The sequence below is a fragment of the Dromiciops gliroides genome, chromosome 1 (assembly GCF_019393635.1).
Source record: "Dromiciops gliroides isolate mDroGli1 chromosome 1, mDroGli1.pri, whole genome shotgun sequence".
Lineage (NCBI taxonomy): Eukaryota > Metazoa > Chordata > Mammalia > Microbiotheria > Microbiotheriidae > Dromiciops > Dromiciops gliroides.
In genome coordinates this window covers 141177617-141199771 of record NC_057861.1, presented here as the reverse complement: position 1 = coordinate 141199771, position 22155 = coordinate 141177617, and the positions used below count along the sequence as shown (strand labels likewise).

General features: G+C 37.8%; 1 protein-coding gene across 1 annotated transcript; it reads right to left on the bottom strand.

The window, feature by feature from the left end:
• Nucleotides 1-2053: 2053 nt before the first annotated feature.
• Nucleotides 2054-20437, bottom strand: FBXO43 (F-box protein 43). Its single transcript, XM_043976941.1, has 4 exons — nucleotides 18954-20437; nucleotides 13319-13421; nucleotides 2408-2611; nucleotides 2054-2302 (listed from the first exon to the last, which is right to left on the bottom strand). Exons 1-4 carry the CDS (start codon nucleotides 20435-20437, stop codon nucleotides 2054-2056), a joined length of 2040 nt encoding a protein of 679 aa, XP_043832876.1.
• Nucleotides 20438-22155: the final 1718 nt, after the last annotated feature.

Sequence of the window (22155 nt, the reverse complement as noted above, 5' to 3'; positions counted from 1 at the left end):
AACATACTAAGTAAACTGGTGAAACTATGTTATTTTTAGTATTTTTAGCCACCAGATGGCAATTGTGAGAGTGCAACATTGAAAGAGTACAAGGTAGTTACAGAAAACTGAGAACTTCCCAAATAACTAGAAAGAAAAATCCAAATTAACTCTATTGGGTCACTTGGATTTCCAACAAACTTCAGGTGAAAAAAAGAAAAAAGGAAAATATAAACTGTTTCCCTTTTCACAATTTTATAACTAAGTAACTCATCAGATAATAAAAATACTAAAGAAAAATAAGAAATTAGGAATATGGCCACATTTTTAAACATTAGAAGACAATGCTATAATAATACCTTTGATAGTGTTTTTTAAAAAGATGAAGTAGCATTGTTTCTGTTATTCTAAGAAATAGTTATGTATTGAATGGTACTAAGGAAAGCCACAAATCAATAACATAGACTTGTAATCACTTGTTGGAAAACCTAATGCCTATCACATTGGACAAAAGACTCCTATCTATAGAAAAAGAGGCAAAAATTTGATGGCAAGGGTTAGTATTTTTATTTTGTTTTGTTTTTGTTTTTGGTGAGGCACTTGGGGTTAAGTGACTTGCCCAGGGTCACACAGCCAGTAAGTGTTAAGTGTCTGAGGCTGGATTTGAACTCAGGTCCTCCTGACTCCAGGGCCAGTGCTTTATCCACTGAGCCACCTAGATGCTCCAAGGATTAGTATTTTTAAAAAAATAAACAACTTTGCTTCATAAATTAAGAGACCCAAGACTGGGAATGTCTTCCATGAATAAATAAATGATTTGTTGGGAAAAACATAGAATTTGACTAAAATCTCATCAATCCTGATGTAGAACATCAGAATTTAGTTGGATCAAATTACTCTTAAAGTGTGATGAAAAACATAACAGAGCATTTTAGTCCGTATTTAAATTTTGAATTTTATAGTCATATTTAGTAGTTGATCAAAATTTCATAGGAATTTCTTAATGCTATAAGTTGAAATGTAAAAGACAAAATGTATTTCATGGTTTATACAACTTTGTCTCACACTGAAAGTCTACTTCATTCCAGTCAACTAACATTTGCCAAATACATTAACTGCTAGCTATGGTTTGAACCATTGAAAATTAAAATAGTGTGTTTTTAAAATATTAATTATGGTTTGGTTTCTCTCAATTATCAAAATATTCTAAAATTACCTTCAGAGTATTTTCCTGCTTTTTAACTATTTCTGCTCTGGAATAAAATGTAATGTTCCTGACAGGTTTTATACATGAAACTTTTCATACTTTTCAAACCAATAAAGGTATTCTGATTATTAACAATCATGTCACACTACACAGGTAAGATATCTAATAATGTGTTTTTTCTTCAAACATTTAAAATTCACAACTTAATATAAGTTTTTTGTTTAAGATTTCCCACCAACTACCATTCCAGATAAAGTTAGGGGTTTTTTTACTTTTACTTCTTAATGGCATCAATAATAATAGAAATTTTGCTGCAATAGGGATGACTCCTATCAAGTAGGCTACCTAAGAGATGATTAAGAAATAAAGATTAAAGTTACAATAGAATAAATTCAAAGTAATTTCTTAAAATAATTTATTTATATTTCATTTTATTGACATGTTCATTACCCAAATCTATAGGGCTAATCCTTGCAAGATCAAAATTCAATTATCATTTGGGAAACAATTTTTTGAAATATGATTTGAAGAGGTCATTTAACATGTAAGATTTCATTTTCAACATTAAAATACATATATATGAAAGACAGCACTAAAATACTTTATTATTAAAAACATTGAGTTATTAAACACAAGTGGATAAAAGATGTACAATAAAAGAAATAAATTTTTTCTTAGCATTTACAACCTAACTAAAATCATATAAAGACAAAGAATGAGACTATATGTACATATTATGGAAAAGAAATCATCACCTGTCATTAGGGAGATCTGGGTACTTTCAAAATGTTCATAATTAAAACTTAGATGAAGCAATAGATACCAAAATGGGGGTGGAAGGCCAAAGGGGAAGGAGGAGTACTTCTTTTAAAGTCTTTTTAAGTTGCGCTTGCTCTGAGCACTTCCTGGAAGAGCATCTCTTTTATTTCGTGGCTTTGCAGATCTACTACTACATTCTTCTGCCCCGTGGTATGTACACAGACATAACGCACAAAAGTCAAAACCACAGGCTTCTCGACTGCACAGTCCCCGTTTCTTAATTGGCTGATACTTAGCAGGGGACTGGCACCTTGGACAAGGTTTTAATGCTTCATCAATAAAAAGTGTTTTGGCAACCTGCAGTAGAAGCAGACACACTGAATCCTACAGTTCTGAGTCAAGAATCACTCTATCTCCAGTCCTCTAAGTATTTCCTTTTAATAATGGGTTATAGATACTCACCTTAACATACTCATCCTGTTTGCTAGGTAACCGAGTAACGGAGCAGCATTCTTTGGGCGTTAAAACTTGTCCCCAAGGAGATGGTGTCGAAACCTCGTCTTTTTGAGAACCAGGTGTCCTAGCTTGAGCTTGTACAGATCTCAGAGCTGATCGGTTTAAAAGATTGAGCCTTGTTGCAGCATCCTCAACACATAATATATTCCCCTGTTGGAAGAGGATAAGATGGGCTAATACAATAATTAATGCCTAGGGAGGCCCAGGAGAATAGCTCTTTGCTGCAAAGCACATTTGTCTTTCTTGGTGTTTTTTTATTGGCACTAAGTTTCTCCTTTATGTTCCCACCCCCAAACTATTGCTTTTGTGAGTTATGTATTTTTCTGAATAATATTTTAGTTTTTAAAGCTAAGACAAAAGTTTTTTTTTAATTTAAATATTGTTAAATGAGAACTCTAAGTTAGCATAATTTGTAATCTTCTATCCATTTGAACTTAAAGCCTAAGAAGTAATAAATCTTTATGAAGCTTGCTACCAAATACTTTGGAATTCTTTGAAGACATCTCATTTAGCAACAAGTCATGAGAATAATAGGCCTAGTGAGACCATAAAACTCAATAGCTTAGATTGGCCTTTGCCAATACCTGGTGCTAGTTCATTTTTATACTTCCTGTCAAGTTTTAGAGAGCTTTGATAATGTAAGAGAAAAAAACAGCTTTCATCTGAACTGAAAACCCTTTCACAACTTAAATATGCTGGTGGAAAAATTCTGAAGGAGTAATTTTTATGGACCTTAAGAATTATCAGTTGTTCTGGGAAAATATTAGCAAACTTTTTTACAAACTAATTCATCCTTTTTACAAACTGATCTACCAATTACATTAATCAATTAATAGTCAGCCCAAATAAATTATATTTCCTTCATTGCAAAGAATGTGATGAAAGAGCCACGTGAGACAGAAGTACAGACACATAAATACCATGGTTTAACACTTATCATGCAATTCCACTTGCATAATTTAATGAATCATGAAAGGAAATGCTCGATCTTTAATTTTAATTCATATTTTATATTTCTAAGAATCACAGGTTTTTAGACAATAACACTGTTAAAACTCCAACTATCAGATCCTTTACCAATGACTGAGTGAACATACTACTAGAATATCTGAATCTCATAAATACAAAACAAATTCTAACTATAAATAAAATCTACGTCCAAAAGGGCAGTGATTAGAAGGATGGATCACAGGTTTTCCTTGGAGTGACAGGAGAGTTGTCTTCATCATAAGGCAGGAAGCAAGAAGAAACATATCATCAGATACTAAGTCATCTCGTATTGAAATACTTATGAAAAGCATTGGAAAAAAAGACCCCTCTGAAGATAATTTCAGCTCACACACCAGCATCTGTTGCAGAGAACAAATAAGTGGAGATTTTCAACGAAGAATTCAGTAAGACTCCCCAAATTAAAATGTTTAAATGCCAATATTCCATGACTCTAAGGCAGAAGATAACCATGGGGAAAGGGTCAGGCAATGAAAAAATATTTTGGAAAATACAGCTGAGAAGTAAAACTGGAAGGAAGGCAACAAAGGAAAATGGAAGAGATATGCCATGATTCCTATAACAAACTCTTTTCACCATAAATGACAGAGAAGTCACTACTTTTTGACCCAAATATCATAGTTCATGATGAAGGAATCAGAAGATAGAAATTGCACTAAAAAAAAAAAATCAGGAAGAGTATCTGTACCAGAGGGTAGTTAGGTGGCACAGTAGGAAAACCTGAGTTCAAATTCAGCCTCAGGCACTTATTAGCTATGTGACCCTGGACAAATCACTTAAGCCTGTTTTCCTCAGTCTCCTCATTTGCAAAATGAGCTGGAGAAGGAATTGGCAAACCGGTCCAGTATCTTTGCAAAGAAAATCCCAAATAGGGTGAGGAAGAGTTGGACATGACTGAAATGAGCAACCAACAACAACATCTGGACTGTGACTGAAATCCATGTGGGTCCTGATAAAATTTTGAGGGCATTTAAGGATTTGTTCTTATATTTGAAAGAAGGGAAGTAAGAGTAACAAATGCTTGCAAAAAAAATCATGAACTTTGTTACTGCTCCCCCAAAGAAAAAGAACTGGGAAAATAACTACCAAACCAAATGCTTATGCTCTCATCTCTACAAAATGTTTGTGATCAATCCACACATATATTGAGGTTATTCTTAATGAATATATAAGTAGAGAACAGGCAGAGTTTCACAAATAATTTTCTCTCCAGACCATATCTTTATACACAAAAATGACCAGGAGCCACAGCAAATGCAAGATGCCACTGTGCTTTGTCTGCTGATTCAGCAGAATAAAATACATCCTTTAAAGGCCCTCCCTCCAAAAAGGTATCTCCCTTGCTTAAGTTGATCTCATGTTAAGATCCCTTGAAATACCTACCAGTTAACATATTCAACAATCCTATCAAGTGAGATAAAGCAAGAAAATGCTTTCTCATCAAAGGTGTTTGCCACCAGCTTCAAGGATGTCCAGCACAGAGTTCAAATGAAAGAGGGCTTCCCTGTACATAGTAAAGTCATCTAGGTACTCTTGTTGGTGGATGAAATTGTTCTGATTTCACCAAGTCCCAGAAGATTTCAAGAGCCTCTTAAATGAAATCCATAATTATTCAAAAGCATTTGGTCTGTTGTTATTCATTTAGGATTTTCTTTGCAAAGATACTGGAGCGGTTTTGACAATTCTTTCTCCAACTCCTTTTATAGATGAGGAAACTGAGGCAAACAGGATTAAATGACTTGCCCAAGGTCACACAGGTAGTGTCTGAGGCCACATTTGAACTCAGAAAGATAAGTCTTCCTGCCCAGGCACTCTATTCACTACAATACCTAGCTACTCTTGGTCTAATTATTCACACGGGGTGGGGGGGGGGCGGGAAAGTGGTTGACATATGCCTATTGCCTAGACTATGATATGCAATTATAGGGACAACCCATAAACCTGGGCCATCAGTACATTATCTTAGACAGATGCTGTAAGTATACAATCAACAAAACCTAAAATTAAATAGGAGGGGAAAAGCTGGCCAGATTTCATTTGAAAATATGCATAATGCTTTTAATGATCCCAAACTTCTTGCTGAAACAAAGGTCCACTTTTTAACCCTAATAACTCTTTCTCTAATACTATACGTCTCTGGGCAACTAGGTAGTACAGTGGATAAAGCACCGGCCCTGGATTCAGGAGGACCTGAGTTCAAATCCAGCCAAAGACACTTGACACTTACTAGCTGTGTGACCCTGGGCAAGTCACTTAACCCTCATTGCCATGCAAAAAAAAATAATAATAATAATAAACACCATATGGCTAGGGAACACGGGATTCCATGGTCTTCACAGAATTATATTTAATCTTAGTTGTAATAGAAAGCTATGGAGTTTGAATATGGCAATGACATGGTTAGATCTGCTTTAGGAAAAGGATTTTGGCAGCTGAGTGGCAGATGGATTGCAGTGGGGAGGGAGAAACCACAAGGCTATTGAAATAGTCTAGGCAGGAAGGGAAGATGGCCTTTGCCAAGTGGTGGTGTGTGAACAAAGAAAAAGAGCTGTATATAAGAATGCTGTGAAGGTAAACATGATCAGATTAAACCTAGGTTTAATTAGTTAGATTAAGCTTGGGTGGCTGGGAGGAGGGCCATTTTCCTCCCCAACTTTCTTTTTAGTTTGTTTTTTGTTTTTGAGACTGGGTCTCCCTCTCACCCAGGTTGAAGATGTAAGTGGCTACTCGTGGGCCTCACCGTACCAGTGATCAACATGGGAGTTTTGATCTGCTCAATTTATGACTTGGGGACCCCACTCCTTGGGCTGCCTGGTGGCTGCACACTCCTTAAGAACTCACTATATTTGTGCAAAACTTAGTTTGGAAACCCAATCAACCTTAGCCTACCGCAGACCCTTAATTCTATGAGCAAAGCAGAAATGTATTAGCACAAAAGAAACATGAGATGCACAGATTTAGAGCCATCTCTACCCCAAATATTCATATGGACTATTTGTGCCAGATCTATGGTTAGGACCTTCCAAGCTCATACTGGTTTAACGGGCCACAGTTGGACATACTGTACCTCAACCCCAACATAGTGATGTCATTTTGGTCCTCTTCAAGAACAAAGGACAACAAGAACACTGTGCACAGTGACAGCAATATTGTTTGATGAAGAACTGTGAATGACTTAACCATTCTCAGCAATACAATGATCCAAGTCCCAAAGGACTATTGATGAAACATACTATCCACCTTCAAAGAAAGAACTGATATTGATTGAACACAGACTGAAGCATGCTATTTTCATTTTCTTTCATTCTTTTTTCTTTTATTCAAGTTTGCTTGTACAAAATGACGAATATGATAATGTTTTACATAATTGCCCGTGTATATAACCTATATCTGATTGCTTACCACCTCAGGGAGGAGGGAGGGAAGGAGAGAGAAAATTTGGCACTTTAAATAAAAATTTTTATTATTTTTTTAAAAAGAACAAAGGACAGCAACCAACCAACCAACTGCAGCTCAGAACTCCCAAACTCAGCCTCAGCTTCCCCAGTTGTAGGGGCTTCGGGGGTACTCCCTCCGAAACTCAGCTCTCCAACAGGGATATTATTGTCAAGGAAACTACCTTACCACCAGTCACCTAAGCTGTGATCTTAGTGTCATCCTTGACTCCTCACTCTCCCTCACCCCAAAGATCCAGTCTGTCATTTAATCTTATCATGTGTATCTTCACAACGTTTCTCATATATAGCTCTCTCTCCACTCACACACTACCACCCTGTCAAAAGCCATCTCCACTTCATGCCTAGACTATTGCAATAGCCTTCTGGTTGGTCCTTCTACCTCAAAATGTCTCCCTCCCCACTTCAGTCCATCTGCCACTCAGCTGCCAAAATTACTTTCCTAAAGCAGATCTAATCATGTCATTGCCCTTCTCAATAAACTCCAGTGGCTTCCTAGTACCACTGAGATTAAAACCAAAATGCTACTTGGCATTTAGAGCCATTCACAACCTGGCCCTTTCTGCCTTTCCAATATTCCTACACTTGACTCTCCTCCACAAACTCTACAATCCAGTCACATGGCCTGTTTTTTAATGTAATGCTCCATCTCTGGGCTTCACACTTATTGTTAGCGATGCCTGCAGTCCTCTCCCTCATCTTCTCCACCTGGCTCTCTTGGCTCCTTTTGGTACTCCCCTCAAATCCCACCTTCTGCAGGAGGCTTTCCCTGCTGCCCCAATTGCTAGTGTCTTCCCTCTAAAACCACCTTCAGTTTACACTGTCTAGATCACATATGTGCATCATTAATTTGCCCCTTAAAATGTGAACTCCTGATGGACAGAGACCATGTTTTTGCCTTTCTCTCTATCCCCAGCACTTAGCACAATGCCTGGCATATAATAAGGGCTTAATAAATAGTTGTTGACTGGTTCACAATTTTCCTCTTCACCACAACTCCTGCCCTTACACTAGAGAATATACGGTACCCTATACACTCAAACCTTCCCTTCTATGACCTACTCCTCCACTCCATCTAAGCTACACCCTTGATTTTGCCATCACCCCCATTTCCATAATCAGGAAGGCTGAAGTTCATTTATTCAATCATAACCTCTTAACACTCCATTTCTGCCTATTTTCCACATCACTGTGGGCTTCAATCCCTTCATTAGTCAGTACTTTCCCAACTCATCACCTTTGCCTAATTTCACCAGTCAACAACTATTTATTTATTAAGCACCTACTACAGGCATAGCACTGTACCAATGAGTTCAACTCTTCACTATCCTCTATTCTCAAATCTCTTCCTGTCCTCTTACCACTCACGCCTTGAGAAACTCCAACCCTGAATTCCTCCCACCATCCTTATTCCTGGCTCCTATTCAGGTGTTGCTGAATAGCACCAAAGGAAGTTATCCTGATTGGGTTCACTGCAAAGTTATGTTATCTATTATAAATCTTTACTGACTCCAAGCTTCCCATAACAGTAAAGACACATCTTTTTCATGCAAATTTTTGTTTGTGTTTATAGGAGCAAGACTTGGAACACTGCTGTCTCAGAAGATCTAAAGATGAATACCACACAAAGGGCAAAAGAATGGAAAATGGTGGGGGAAGGGTATGAGCCAAATGCAACGTGTAACTACTGAAGATCTCAGAAGGGCAAGAGTAAAGATGTCTTCAAAGAATTGGAAGACAACAAGAAAAGATGTGCTAGTCCTGTAGTAAAAGCCAGGGATCAAAGCTGGATATTCAGTGTTCCACTGGTACCTTCATTATATTGAGAAAAAATGAGAAAGAACTCCCTTGTGGCCACATTTTGGAAGGACTTAGCTGAAAGCTGCACAGGATGGGCAGGCATGGATGACTTTCAATCTGTGCCATTGAAAGGAACTCCCACATCAGAGAGATCATAGATCTGAGTGATTCCAGTAGGGCCCTCACTAAAGCAAGACAATCTTTTTAATTTTCCCTACTTGATTATCTAGTCTATCATCTACAGTGGCTATCCCAGACTTTTATCTCCTCATGACATCCACACCACCCTTTCTTTTACCCTCACAGTTGACTATTTCACTTCATAGTTTACTAAGAAAATAGATCCCATTTACTGTGAGCTCTCTCTTTTCACCTCTATATCTCACAACCCCTTGACACCCTCTCCCCCAGTTCTTTCCTTCTTTACTCCAGTCTCTGTAGAACAGATGTCCCTTCTCATCACCAAGTCCAATTCTTTTTACCTATAACCCCTGATTCCATATCCTCCCGTTAGATTGTCCTCAACATCATCTCCCCTTTCTTCCTGTAGTTCAGTTAGCTTTTCCTTTAGGCACTTACGTTCTAAGTGGCAAAGCACTCTAGTATCTTTGCCAAGAAAACCTCAAATGGAGTCATAAAGTCAGACATGACTGAAATGACTCAATGATAGTGACTTAGGTTCTGTGCCATGTAATGTATAAGTATATACATATAGATGGATATATATTTAATATTGACATAATTTTGTTACTTTTCATACCTTTAAGCATAACATGGTTTCATTGCTTCTTTTTAAATGATAACTGTTTTTATTGTTGCCTTGTTTGAAATAAAAATTGACACCTGACTTTTTTTTATTCACCCAATAGAGATTAGATTCTATTCCAGTACTATGTTTCATTCTGTGTGAATCTTTATGTTCACAACTTTGGTATTGTTTTGCGCGATCCTGGCTATTATTTCTTGTTACTTGAATGCTTTTTAGCTATTTGTAATATGTTTTTGACATGACAGATCATATCCAAAATGTTTTCAATTGGGGGTTTCTTTCTAGAGTTGACCATTGTAATTTTTAAAAATTTCACTCTGCCAACTGTTTCTAAGTTTGGAGCAGTCTTTCTTTTCTTGAAATATAGCATCCATGGGGGCAGCTAGGTGGCGCAGTGGATAAAGCACTGGCCCTGGATTCAGGAGGACCTGAGTTCAAAGCCAGCCTCAGACACTTAACACTTACTAGCTGTGTGACCCTGGGCAAGTCACTTAACCCCCCATTGCCTCTCAAAAACAAAACAAAACAAAAACAAAAAAGAAATATAGCATCCAGGTATTTTGGTTTATTCATGTCTTGGGGGGAGTCTGATGATTCTTAAATTATCTCTACTCAACCTGTTTTTTAAGGGAATAGTTTTTGATAGCAGATACTTTACATATTCTTCTAATCTTTCAGTCTTTTGATTTTGTTCTACTATTTCTTGTCTCACTGAATCAATGAGTTCTTTTTGTGTCATTCTAGTTTTGGAAGTATCCACTACTTGGGCAGGGTTTCTACCTTCCCTTATAAATTGTTTATTCTTCTTTCAATTTTTTCTTCAAAAACTCTCATTTCACTTTTAAAATTCTGGTGCTTCATTTCTTCCATATACTCTTGGATTCCTTAAGGCCAGACCATTCTTTCTTACCAGGATCTACCTCTACTTGTTGTGGAATTATAGTCATCCTCTTGGCTTACCTCTTGGGCTTCTCTTAACCCATAATATTTTTTCATTGTATTAGGAGTTTTCTTTTGTTTGCTAATGTTTCCAGCCTCAATTCTTAGATGAGGACTTTGTACCAGGACTAATTCTGCCTCCCACCTGGGGTGGGTAGGCCCATATGCTGTACCCACTACAGTCTGGATGCTATTGCTACTGTTCTGCTGCAGTCCTGGATGGGATGATTAAGTATCCTTCTCTGATGTGGGTTGAGGAGCTGGGCCCAGAGTTTAGACCAGGCCCCACCCTTTGCCTTAATCTCTGTCTTCTACCTGTTTCTGGTAGCCTAGCTTATGTGCTGACCTCTTTTCTAACTCTGTATCTCTTTACACAATCCCCTATAGGGTACTGGTCTTGTCTTCTGGTGCAATATTGGAGATCATAGGGGCAGCCAGGTGGCAAAGTGGATAGAGCACCGAACCTGGAGTCAGGAGTGCCTGAGTTCAAATCCGGCCTCAGACACTTAACACTTACTAGCTGTGTGACCCTGGGCAAGTCACTTAACCCCAATTGCCTCACTAAAAATAAAATAAAATAAAATAAAAATATTGGAGATCATATAGGATTAAGGCCTCCTGGAGGACCCCCAGGCACAAACTTCCCAGGGGCCTTAGCACCTCTGACTCCTTGATCAGTCACTTCATGGGAGTTGCCTTTGTCCCTTGGGGTAGGCCTAGGCCTAAGAGCTCACTGGTTCCTTCTATAGCAAATCACACTGGCTTCATTGTACTGTACTTCCTAAAAGACCTGGTAGTGTTGGGCTTAGCCCATCTCTATTTCCTAGCCCAGTCACCTACCATGAGCTCATTTTATCTCTGCTGCAGCTCTGATGGGCGGGGACTCAAGATCCTGCTGACATCCAATGTCCCCGAAGGGCTCTTCATCAAAATGCCCATAAGTTTCCAGTCATCTTCCTGTGAAGTCCTAGACTAGATGGAAGAGCTGACTTATCTTTGCAGGGTTGCTAGCCAAAGGGTTTGGCTAGATCCATTTGTATCACCATTTTTACCAAACATCATAATGGGTCTTTTTTCAATCTTTATCCTTTGTTAAACTCTCTGTAATATGCAATACTGTTGACCATATACCACTAACCACCCTCTCCTCTTAAATACTCTTTTCTCACTAGGATTTCATGATAGTGATCTCTCTTGATTTTTCCCTTACTTGCCTGATCACTCATTCTCAATCACTTTTGCAGGGTTATCAACCACATCATACAACCTAATTATGGGTGAACCCCAAAAATCTGTCCTGGGCCCTCTTTTTAAAAAATCTCTCTATACTGCCTCTTAATCCTTGATGATATATGCCAAAGACCCCTGGGTTTTGCCTTCTGCCCTGTGGGAGTACCCTAAAGACCACTGAGTCTTTCCATTCATTTGATGGTTAGACTTTCTGATATGCATTACTTTCCCCTTTAGAATGTGAGTTCCTTAAGAGCAAGAACTGTCTCCCTTTTCTATTTGCATTCTGAATGTTTATAACAATGCTTATCACCTAGCAAGGACCCATACATCTCCTGAGCTTCAGATGCCCATCTCCAACTGCCTGTTGGACATTTTGAAATTGATGTTGGCATCTCAAGTCAAATATATCCAACACAGAACTCATCCCCTCCCCTCCCCCAACCTCATCCCTATTCCAAACTTCCCTATTTCTCTCTAGCTTTCCAATCACCCTGGCTCACAACCTTGGTGTCCTGTTCGATCCCTCACTTTTCCTTACTCCACATATTCAATTAATTGCCTGGTCATATCATTTCTACCCTATAACATCTGGTTTTCTCATTGTTGCTTATATATAACATCCCATCCACCATTTCAACAGGTTTTCAGGGGTTATTTTCTAACCTACAATGTGTCATCTCACCTCTGCCTCAAGAACCCCTACCCCTTCAAGGCTCACCTCTAATGCCACTTTCTACATGAAGCCTTTGCTGATACCCCCAATTGCTAGTGCTTTCGCTCCAAAATTATCTTGTATCTATTACACATGTGTGCATTGTTTCTCCCAGATAGACTGCAAACTCTTTCAGGACAGGGACTATTTCATTTTTATATTTGCATTTATTTATTTATGTTTTTAACAAATGCATGCTGATGGATTCATTGGCTGGTTAACCCAATGGAAAGACATCCAACTAGCACATCATTGGCACAAAATGCAAATTACTGTAAAAGCACACACAAATCCTCTTTCTGGAAACAAAGGGATTGGTGTTATAGGACAGCTAGGTGGTTCAGGGGATAGAGAGCCAGGCCTGGAGTCAAGAAGACCTGAATTCAGATTTTGCCTCAGACACTTACTAGCTATGTACCCCTGGCCAAGCCACTTAAACCTCAATCTCCTCATCTGTGAAATGAGATGGAAAAGGGAATGGCAAACCACTACAGTATCTCTGTGAAGGTGACCCCAAATGGGGTCACAGAAAGTTGGACATGACTGAAGCAACTGAAGAAAAATTAATTTTACAGAGGCTTCTCTTCTATTTAAGAACCAGGCAGAGGTGTTAGGCAAAATAAATGTAAAAGTCAGCGCTTGATACATCACAAAGACTAACGTTATCAAGGGGGGAAAGCATATATATTACTGTAAAACTTGTATGCCATATATAATTTAAAAATTGGTGAACTAAAGTATGAAAAAGCCATGTTAGGAAAAGCCCCCCCAAAAAAGTATTCCTGGGGGCAGCTAGGTGGTGCAGTGGATAAAACACTGGCTCTGGATTCAGGAGGACCTGAGTTCAAATCTGGCCTCAGACACTTGGCACTTACTAGCTGTGTGACCCTGGGCAAATCACTTAACCCTTATTGCCCCGTTTAAAAAAAAAAAAGCATTACCCTGGAATCTGCCTTCAGTTGTTGTATATAAACTTTCCTCCTTTGATTTGCTTTTTTATCTTGCACAACAATTTCACGCCAATTTTTGCTTACTCTCCAAACACTATAACAAAAAGAGAAATCCTTAAATTATAAGAAGTCCACAAAATTATAATTTAGCTTAAAGTTATTCTAGAATCAATATTTTAGCTGTTTTAGTCTTCTACAGTGCATATTACAAAATTTTATGAAAATAAAGAAATGTTTCATATCATCATAGCAGCTATTATTTTATATATAATGTTTCATGGTTTGCAAAGTTCTTTACATGTACTATCTTATTTGATCCTCACAACCCCATGAAGTACTAGAGATTTTTATCTCCATTTTACAAAAGAAGAAACTAAGTCTCATAGAAACTAAATGACTTGCCCAGGGTCACCCAACGATTAAATATCAGAGGTGGGATTTGACCCTAGGTCTCCCCTCAAAAGGTCCTCACTCTTTTCATTATGCCACTGCCCTGTGAAGGTATATCTATTAGGAAAACAGCATAGCAACACTATATAGACAGACAATACAATTTGGGGTTGCTATTTATAAACCTGACATTTTGTTCAAAATAGTTAATAACAAAAACAAAATAGTTAATAATAGCAGCAGGGACTGCTTTGCTTTACTGGTTGTATCTGCAGTGCTTAGCAATGTGGTTCACGGATAGTCAGCAATTCATAAAAGCTTCTTCGTTCATTCATCCATCCTGTGAGGAAGTAGCTAACAAAGTCTATTGTTTGGACAATGAAGATGGTGTTCGATTGAGCTTGCAGTCATGGTCTTCCAGGCTGAACCTCACAGGGTATCTTTGCCTCCAAGACAGTCGTCAGGGACCAGGAGTGCAAACTCTGACACCCTATTTTTTTTTTAAAAAGTCTACCCAGGTGTTAGCAGGCTCTGGAGATCTGGTTCATACTGGTGAAACTCCCAAAGGAATGATTGACAAAAGAGAATTTCAATTTATTAGTTACTAGAAGAAATAGGTCTTCCAAGTAGAGAACATTTATTGGTGCTTGGTCAACATGTTTTCTTCCTAATAATAGATAGCATTTATGTAGCACTTTACATATATTATCTCATTGGACCCTCACAATGGGACTAGATGGTGGGCATTATTATGATCCCCATTTTCTAGATGAGGAAACTGATACTGAGCCAGGTTGAGGGACTCATCTAGTCTCACACAGCTGGTAAGCAACAAGTTCCTACTTGAAGGATGGTCTTTCTGACATTGAATCTAGAATTCTATCCGTTATCCACCTGTTGCCTAATAGGAAAATTCTATTATTCATCTGAAGAAGATTCTCCACTTGATAGAAATATTTCTTAAGGCAAATTAATAAATTCTGTTTTATAAATTAGTCTCTTGGGAGTTTGGCTAGTATAAAAAGAGATATAGAGCTGGCTTTAGAGTCAGGAAAACATGGGTTTAAAGTATTTGATGCAAACTAATTGTGGAACCATGAGCAAATCGCTTAACCTTTTAGTATCTTTTAGTGTAGGGTACCTCTCTAAAATGATAAATTAAAAAACTCCTGATTGGCATCGATGGAAAGAATTTGCAAAGAAGGAGTTTCTTATACCAATGAAATCACAGGTGCAGAAAATAATAATTTTTTTAAGTCTACTTGGAAAATATCAAATGTCGTCTTCATCATCAAAGTAACATCAGTCAGAAGGTTTTCAGAATATCTTGTGCTGAATTTTTCAAAGATTTAAATTTAGCCATTTTGAACACTTTAAAAAATAACACATCTTTGGAAAGGAAAGATTTTTCTGTTAATGAGGCCTACACTTCATTTAAAAAAATGAAACTTGACATCTTTTGCTTAGTTACTCTCCAAAGATGAGGGGAAGGGGCCACAATATGCTTATGTATAATGAAGTTCATTTCAGTAACAGACTAGTGAGCACACATTTGTATGCTCAAAGAAAATGAGACACAGCTTTTATATTCAGTAAATGGAGAATACCATGGACCAAAAACACCTGGTACAACAGCATTAGCCAGTTTTACAATAAATCTATAAGGACTGAACATGATGGAAAAAAATAATTTTAGAATAGTCAATTGCTTCCTTATTAATAATTTATATTATATGATTTGTCAGAGAGAAAGTCAGAATCATACCAATAATTGTCACATTAGTTCTCACTGACACTACTCTGACCCTTTGGCTCATTTTGTGCCTCCAAATTGGGAGGTCATTTTTTATCTAAGAAGGAATGAAGAGTACAGGAAAGGATTGATTAAGAAAAGCCTTTTCTGTTTGCAAAGTGGTCTCCTTGTGATGTTCTATTTGGCAATATTACTTAAATTTGTCTTCTTCAGTTAATGTGGTAATTTATGTTTAAATCTCAACTCTGTTACTTGCTGCCTATATTACTTGGATAAGTCACAACCATTCTGTGACTCAGTTTCCTTAGCTGTAAAATGAAGGGTTGGACTATGTGGTCTTTAAGGTCCATTTCAATTCTTTGTCTATGAATCTAACATTATACTTCAGTAAAGCAAAGAATATATACCTCACGATGAACAGGAGTGGTAAGGGGTCAATGTGAGTGTCACCATGGCTATTTCAACAGTGTCAATTCAAGTTCTAAGTACCAGAGGGAACAAACCTCTAGATGTAGACAACTGGAGATATGTCACACGCTGGGGAATCACATCATTGGAAAAGGAATGACTAGAAATTGGTTTAAAAAAAAAAGTAGATGCCAGACTCCTTTCTAGCCCTTACCTAAATACCTTGGCACAGGAAAATAGGAACTTTTTCTTTTTACCACCCCCTTAATTATCTTTATCGGTAATTTAGTCTCTCCACATTTTGTGGCTTAAAAATATAGGCAAATGGAGTAGCTAGGTGGCACAGTGGATAAAGCACCGGCCCTGAATTCAGGAGTACTTGAGTTCAAATCTGGCCTCAGCCACTTGACACTTACTAGCTGTGTGACCCTGGGCAAGTCACTTAACCCCTCATTGCTTTGCAAAAAGTTAATTAATTAATTAATTAATTAATATATACATATAGAGGCAAATAAGGAAGGGTGGTACTTAATTATGCAATGTTGTTCAGTCATTTTTTAGTCATGTTCGATTCTTGGTGATCCCATTTGGGGTTTTCTTGGCAGAGATACTGGGGTGGTTTGCTATTTCTTTCTCTAGCTCATTTTACAGATGAGGAAACTGAGGTGTAAACAGGATTAAGTGACTTGCCCAGAGTCATACAGCTAGTACGTGTCAGAGGCCAGATTTGAATTTAGGAAGATGAGTTTTCCTTACTCCAAGTCCTGCACTCTATCCACTGCACCACCTAGCTGCTTTCAATTAAACATAGCACATCAAGAGATTTATCCCCTTTTTCTCCTTTCCTGATACAATTAATAACAATTACAACTAATATTCATACAGTCTTTTAAGGTTTGCAATGCACTTCATATACATCATCTCACTGGATTTTCATAACAACCCTGTGATTTAGGGTATCACAAGTATTATTATTCCTATTTTACAGATAAAGAACTGAGACTGGGTGGGGGAGGTGTTAAGGTGATAATTACACAGCTCCTTAGTATCAAAGGGAAGATCTGAACCCAGATCTACCTGCTTCCAAGTCCAGATCTCTCTCTACTCTCTCTTCCCCACCCCCTCTTAAGTTTTAAGACTTAAAAGGAGAGAAGGGTAAGCTCTACGTGATAGAGACCTGCCATTTCATCTACAATCCTCTTTTTTGGATCTACTATGCATATGCAAATTTCCATTCTATTTGGTGTGTAAATTCAGAAAAAAACACCAGTAAGACTGAAAAGGAAACATATTAAAAAGAACACTAGTCTGGGAGTTAGGATATCTGTATTCTAGTTCTGCCTCTGCCATTTATTAGAGAAGTGACTGTTTTAACTACTCTGATCTCACTGGTGAAATATGGCTAATACATCCATGAACTACCATGTAGGCTGTTGTGAGGCTCAAATGAGAAAGCACTGCTATAAATGTCATCTACTATTGTTATTCTATTATGAAGAGAAGTTAGTATCATCTGTCCCTAGGAATTCCCATGGCCAAGGCAGAGAGAAATCTTAGTTTGTAGGGAAGAGAAATATGACATAGTTTACTCATTAGTGGCAATTTTTGTGGGGTTGGGGAGTGGTTATAATAACCGTTTGAAAAACAGACCCGACCTTTGAGAATGAGGTAGCCCATAATGTCTGTAAGGCAGAGGTTAGGAGATGTGGGAAAGCCACTGAACCCTCTTTCTTATCAAGATAGAATTTTTTTCCTAGTATACACACTATTCCTATAAGAAATGTGACTTCTACTGCTATATGAGAAAAACATTTATTAATAACAAATGATTTGGGGAGATCCAGAGTTCTCCCTCTTTCTCTAACATCCTCATTTCAAGGCTCAGCCTCTAAAGGACAGACTGATGATAGATAGGATCAACATTCTCCTCAGTCTGGGTATTGCTACCCTACTCTACCTTACAAGGAATTTAAACTAAAGTGACACCCCCCCCCCCAGCCTACTGTGTTCTGCTCAGGCTTGAATGGGGGATATAGATCCTTTGTCTAGATTTCCCCTAAGCTGGGAGTGACATGATCAAAGTCACATTCCCCTAGCCCACCTCTCATTATAGTATTCATTCTTTTATTAATTGTTAACCAATCAGAGTTGATTGACATTCTCAGGAACATCCACTCTTCCAAGAGCGTATAAACAGTGAGCCCACTACTATGATTCGACTTTGTTCTAAGAGAGATGTCCAAATGACCATTCCTTTTATTAATAGCATGCTAGCATTATTAATAAAATGATTAATTACTATGTCTCTTGAACTTTTAAAATGTCACATCCTACTATTCTTTTTCGATTCTTTGAAATCCTAAGATGCTGATTAAATAATACTGTTGTTGGTGAACAATAGAAAAATTATTTCCTCAGTCATTGAACATTTAATTAAGAAAACCTTTTCTAAGTACAAAGTAACCTAGTCATAGGACAACAGATTCAGAGTTGCAAGGGACCTTAAAAGGTCACACTGGTCCAACCTCTGCATTTCACCAATAAGGAAGTTTTTAGATGACCTATTTCCTATCACATACCTCACATTTTCACATTTAGCAGCACGTTGCCTTCTCTCTATAACCTGATAGCCTGATTTACATTATTTGAGAAGTAATGATCAAATATGGTCATATTTAATGTTGGAGAAAGACAATTTGATAACAGTACATGTACTATAAAAGATAATACATTAACAACTAAACAGCTATATTGGAACAAAATTCTCTATGTTGAAAATTCCAAGTTTAAATTCTAGGAAGTCTCTTTCCAACTGATCATACTGTTGAAGGAGATATACTTACCATCTGAATAGTCTCTTTTGGCCTATTTCAAAAGTAGTTCTGCCTAGTAGATCTACTAACAAGCTCCAAAGAGACCCTTGTCCAAAATGTTTGGATGACTCAAGTTTAAAATCTCAAAAGTTGAGATGATACAAAATATGGAAAAAATAGAAAACCTCATCTCATTTACACAAATTAATTACAAATGACAATGAAAGGGCAGTAATATGGGATAATCTATTTCATTTCTTACCTGCATAGATTTTCCACTGTCAAGGCATCTAATACCATAGAAATAATATGTTTTAAGTTTCTAAATTTTAATTCTGTTAAGATGTCCAGTTTTTCCAGGCCCATCTTCTTGCCAATAAGTCCTGCAAGCACATATTCCAGTAGGGATACCTCTCCCCCCTCAACATCCTTTAGATGGCTTTGTGCACCAGTTTGCTGAAATTTTTTCCTTTTGCTTTTCATGATGACCTCATGAACCAGTTGTAAAGCAGGCGTTTTGGATAAATCCTTAAGACCTAAAATTGAAACTTCACTATCACCATCAACCTGTTCATTTGGAGAAATGCCAGAAGCTGCGGCTGTTTTTGCTTTAAGGCCAGAATTCACAAAAGGCTTGTCTTCTTCTGTTTCAGATTGTGAACTGCGTTCCCGAAGTGTAGACAGCCTTCTCACTCTCCCTATATTTCTTGGCTTTCTCTTGGTGCCCAAAGTCCTTCCAGTGCCCTGGGGTTTCTGAAATAGTTCTTGAAAGGAACCCTCATGGTCAGAGAAGGAATCTTGTGACTTATCCAGACCCAGTGAATTAAAACCACTGTCTTCAGGTGTAGAAATATTGTCTATCACCTCGGCTGGGCTATAACCACAAAACTTAATGTTGGCTACGAGGTTACTGATCGGGGTTATGAATATGTCCTCATTTGTCTCACAGAGTGCTTCACAAGAAGATGAGCCCAGCAGCTCAGGGCCTGGAGTTTCTCCATTAATACTTAAAACACTATCCCCAAAGTCACTGGGGAGAGCATCTGTACAGCCGCTTCCCTGAATTGGAGATAGACACTCAACTTCAAACAGTCTACATTCATTTTTGGAATCGTCAATTGTGGAAGTTTTGTGCTGAGAAAAAGAAAGTCTCAATTTTTGACTGTTGGAAGTAGCTTCATCTGCTTTTAAAGTACTAGTGACTACAGGAGTGAAAATGGTTTGTTTTGGGGACCCCAAAGCCCTTTTTGACACTCTTCCTTCAAAACCGAGGAGTTGGCTCACTGGTGGTGTTTTTGCACAGCTTCCTAAAGAACAGTTTTGCGTATCAGGATGTTCTATGTCCTCTCTTGAAACAATATTTGTTATATTTAATCTTCTACGGAAAAATGTTTTCTTCTTAGTTACTTTTGGAGTTTCACAAAACTCTGTGACTTCATTTGCCTCCTTCCTCAAAAAAGAGCTAGAATTTTTATTTTCGGTGGGAGAGTCTACAGAATAGGTAAAACCCAGACTAGAATTTTCAGAGTATTCCTGTGTGGATGATAAGCCTTTTGTGTTTTTTCCTGTGTTTTCCACATCAGTATAGTCAAAGCTGGAAGTCTTCAGGGAGTCGCTATAGCCGCTATCTTGAAATGAAGATGTGGATGAGAAGCCTCCAAAGCTGGAGAACTTGAAACTGACATTAGGGGATTCCACCTCATTTCTTAAAGTGACACTAGTTTCCACAGAGGGACTGTCTGACATCTTCAGAATCTTGATTTCTGTAAATTCAAAACAAAATTTACCTCCAAAATCACTGACCAAAGGCTTTCTATACATTTCTTGTACAAATCAAAACGGCATTAAGTCAAAAAGGAAGGGGTGGGGGCAGGGAGAAGGAATGGGAATAGTTTACATATATCCTGCAAAATGGATACCAAAAAGAATATTTAAAATGTAGAATGAACAAGTAAAGGTGTCCAGAAACTTACAGGAGAAAAAATACAAGAAAGGACACAGCAATAAAACCTCAGGTGTCTAAAAATTTCCAAAGTAGAGGTAACAAGCAACGGAAATTAGAGATGCTAACTCTAGGAGGAGAACTCCATGACTTCATAGGCATAACTGGGGTTTGGAGGGATAGGATCTATGGATAGAAGATGATTCTAAAAAGAGTATATCTTATCCAAGCAAAGCAAGACAGGTAAAAAGTGGAGAATTGGGGAAACAGAGGAAAGGTATTATGAAGATTAAGAAGATATGCAAGGGAGGAAATCCAAGACACACGAGTAGGAAAGAACATTTAGATGAAGCATTAAAGGAGGCAGAATCAGATACTCCGTCAGAGTTCACTACCTGGAGAAAATAGGGAATAAAGGAGTTTGGAAAATAGAACCCAAGCCTAACAAGGGTTAAAATTATTATAGTATTATTATAGCACAGATAGAAGTTTCAGTCATCTTGAGATCTGCTAGAGTATGCAAAAAACCAAACCACAACAAACAAACAAAACAGTGGTGAGTTAATATCTGCAATTGCAAAGAGTTTTTATGGCTTCATCAAAACAAGATATATGGAATTAACCTCATTTCTTTTTTTGACAGGGTTATGAAATGGGTAGAGATCAGGAGAATGCTGTAGTGATAGCTTACTTATTTACCTAGCTACTAAGTGTCAAGTGTCTGAGGCTGGATTTGAACTCAGGTCCTCCTGAATTCAGGGACAGTGTTTATCCACTGTACCACCTAGATGCCCCCTGTTACTTATATTTTAGCAAAGCATTTGACAAAGTTCTTCATGCTGGTCTTAGAGAGACATGGACTAGATGAGTTCACACTTTGGCACAATCTCAACTAGTTAATTAGGAGACCCAGAGAGTGGCCAATAATAATTTCAAAGAGGTCTCTAGAAGAGTGTTTGAAAGATAAGGACTTGGCTCAATGCTTTTAGACATTTTTATCGATGATGTAGAGAAATGTGTAGGGGGCATGTTTATAAAATGTGCTGATAGGGGCAGCTAGGTGGCTCAGTGAATGAAGCACCAGCCCTGGATTCAGGAGGAACTGAGTTCAAATACAGCCTCAGACACTTGACACTTACTAGTTGTGTGACCCTGGGCAAGTCACTTAACTCTCATTGCCCTGCCAAAGAAAGAAACAAACAAACAAACAAACAAACAAACAAAAAAACAAACAAAAATGTGCTGATGGCATAAAACTGAGAGGGATAGACAACACACTAGATAATAGTCAGGATGTTTTTAAAAATCTCAAAGGTTAGAACATTGGGTTGAATTTAATACTAGAGTCAGTAGTCAATAAATTATTAAGCACCTACATTAGTATGCTAGACACTATGGTAAATGCTGGGTTCTGTAACGATTGGAATGACGCCACCTGCTGGAGAGCTACTATAGGAAAGCTCAACCACAAGGAGAAGGCATCTGAGGGCAAGCCATGTAGTCAAGGTCCTTGGTGTCAGGA

Coding starts and splice junctions, on each gene's coding strand:
- FBXO43 (XM_043976941.1), bottom strand. CDS start 20,437: ATGTCAGACAGTCCCTCTGTGGAAACTAGTGTCACTTTAAGAAATGAG. Junction 2,612..13,318: donor AACTGAAGGCAGATTCCAGG/GTAATGCTTTTT, acceptor CTCTTCCAACAG/GGGAATATATTATGTGTTGA. Junction 2,303..2,407: donor AACAGGATGAGTATGTTAAG/GTGAGTATCTAT, acceptor CTTCTACTGCAG/GTTGCCAAAACACTTTTTAT.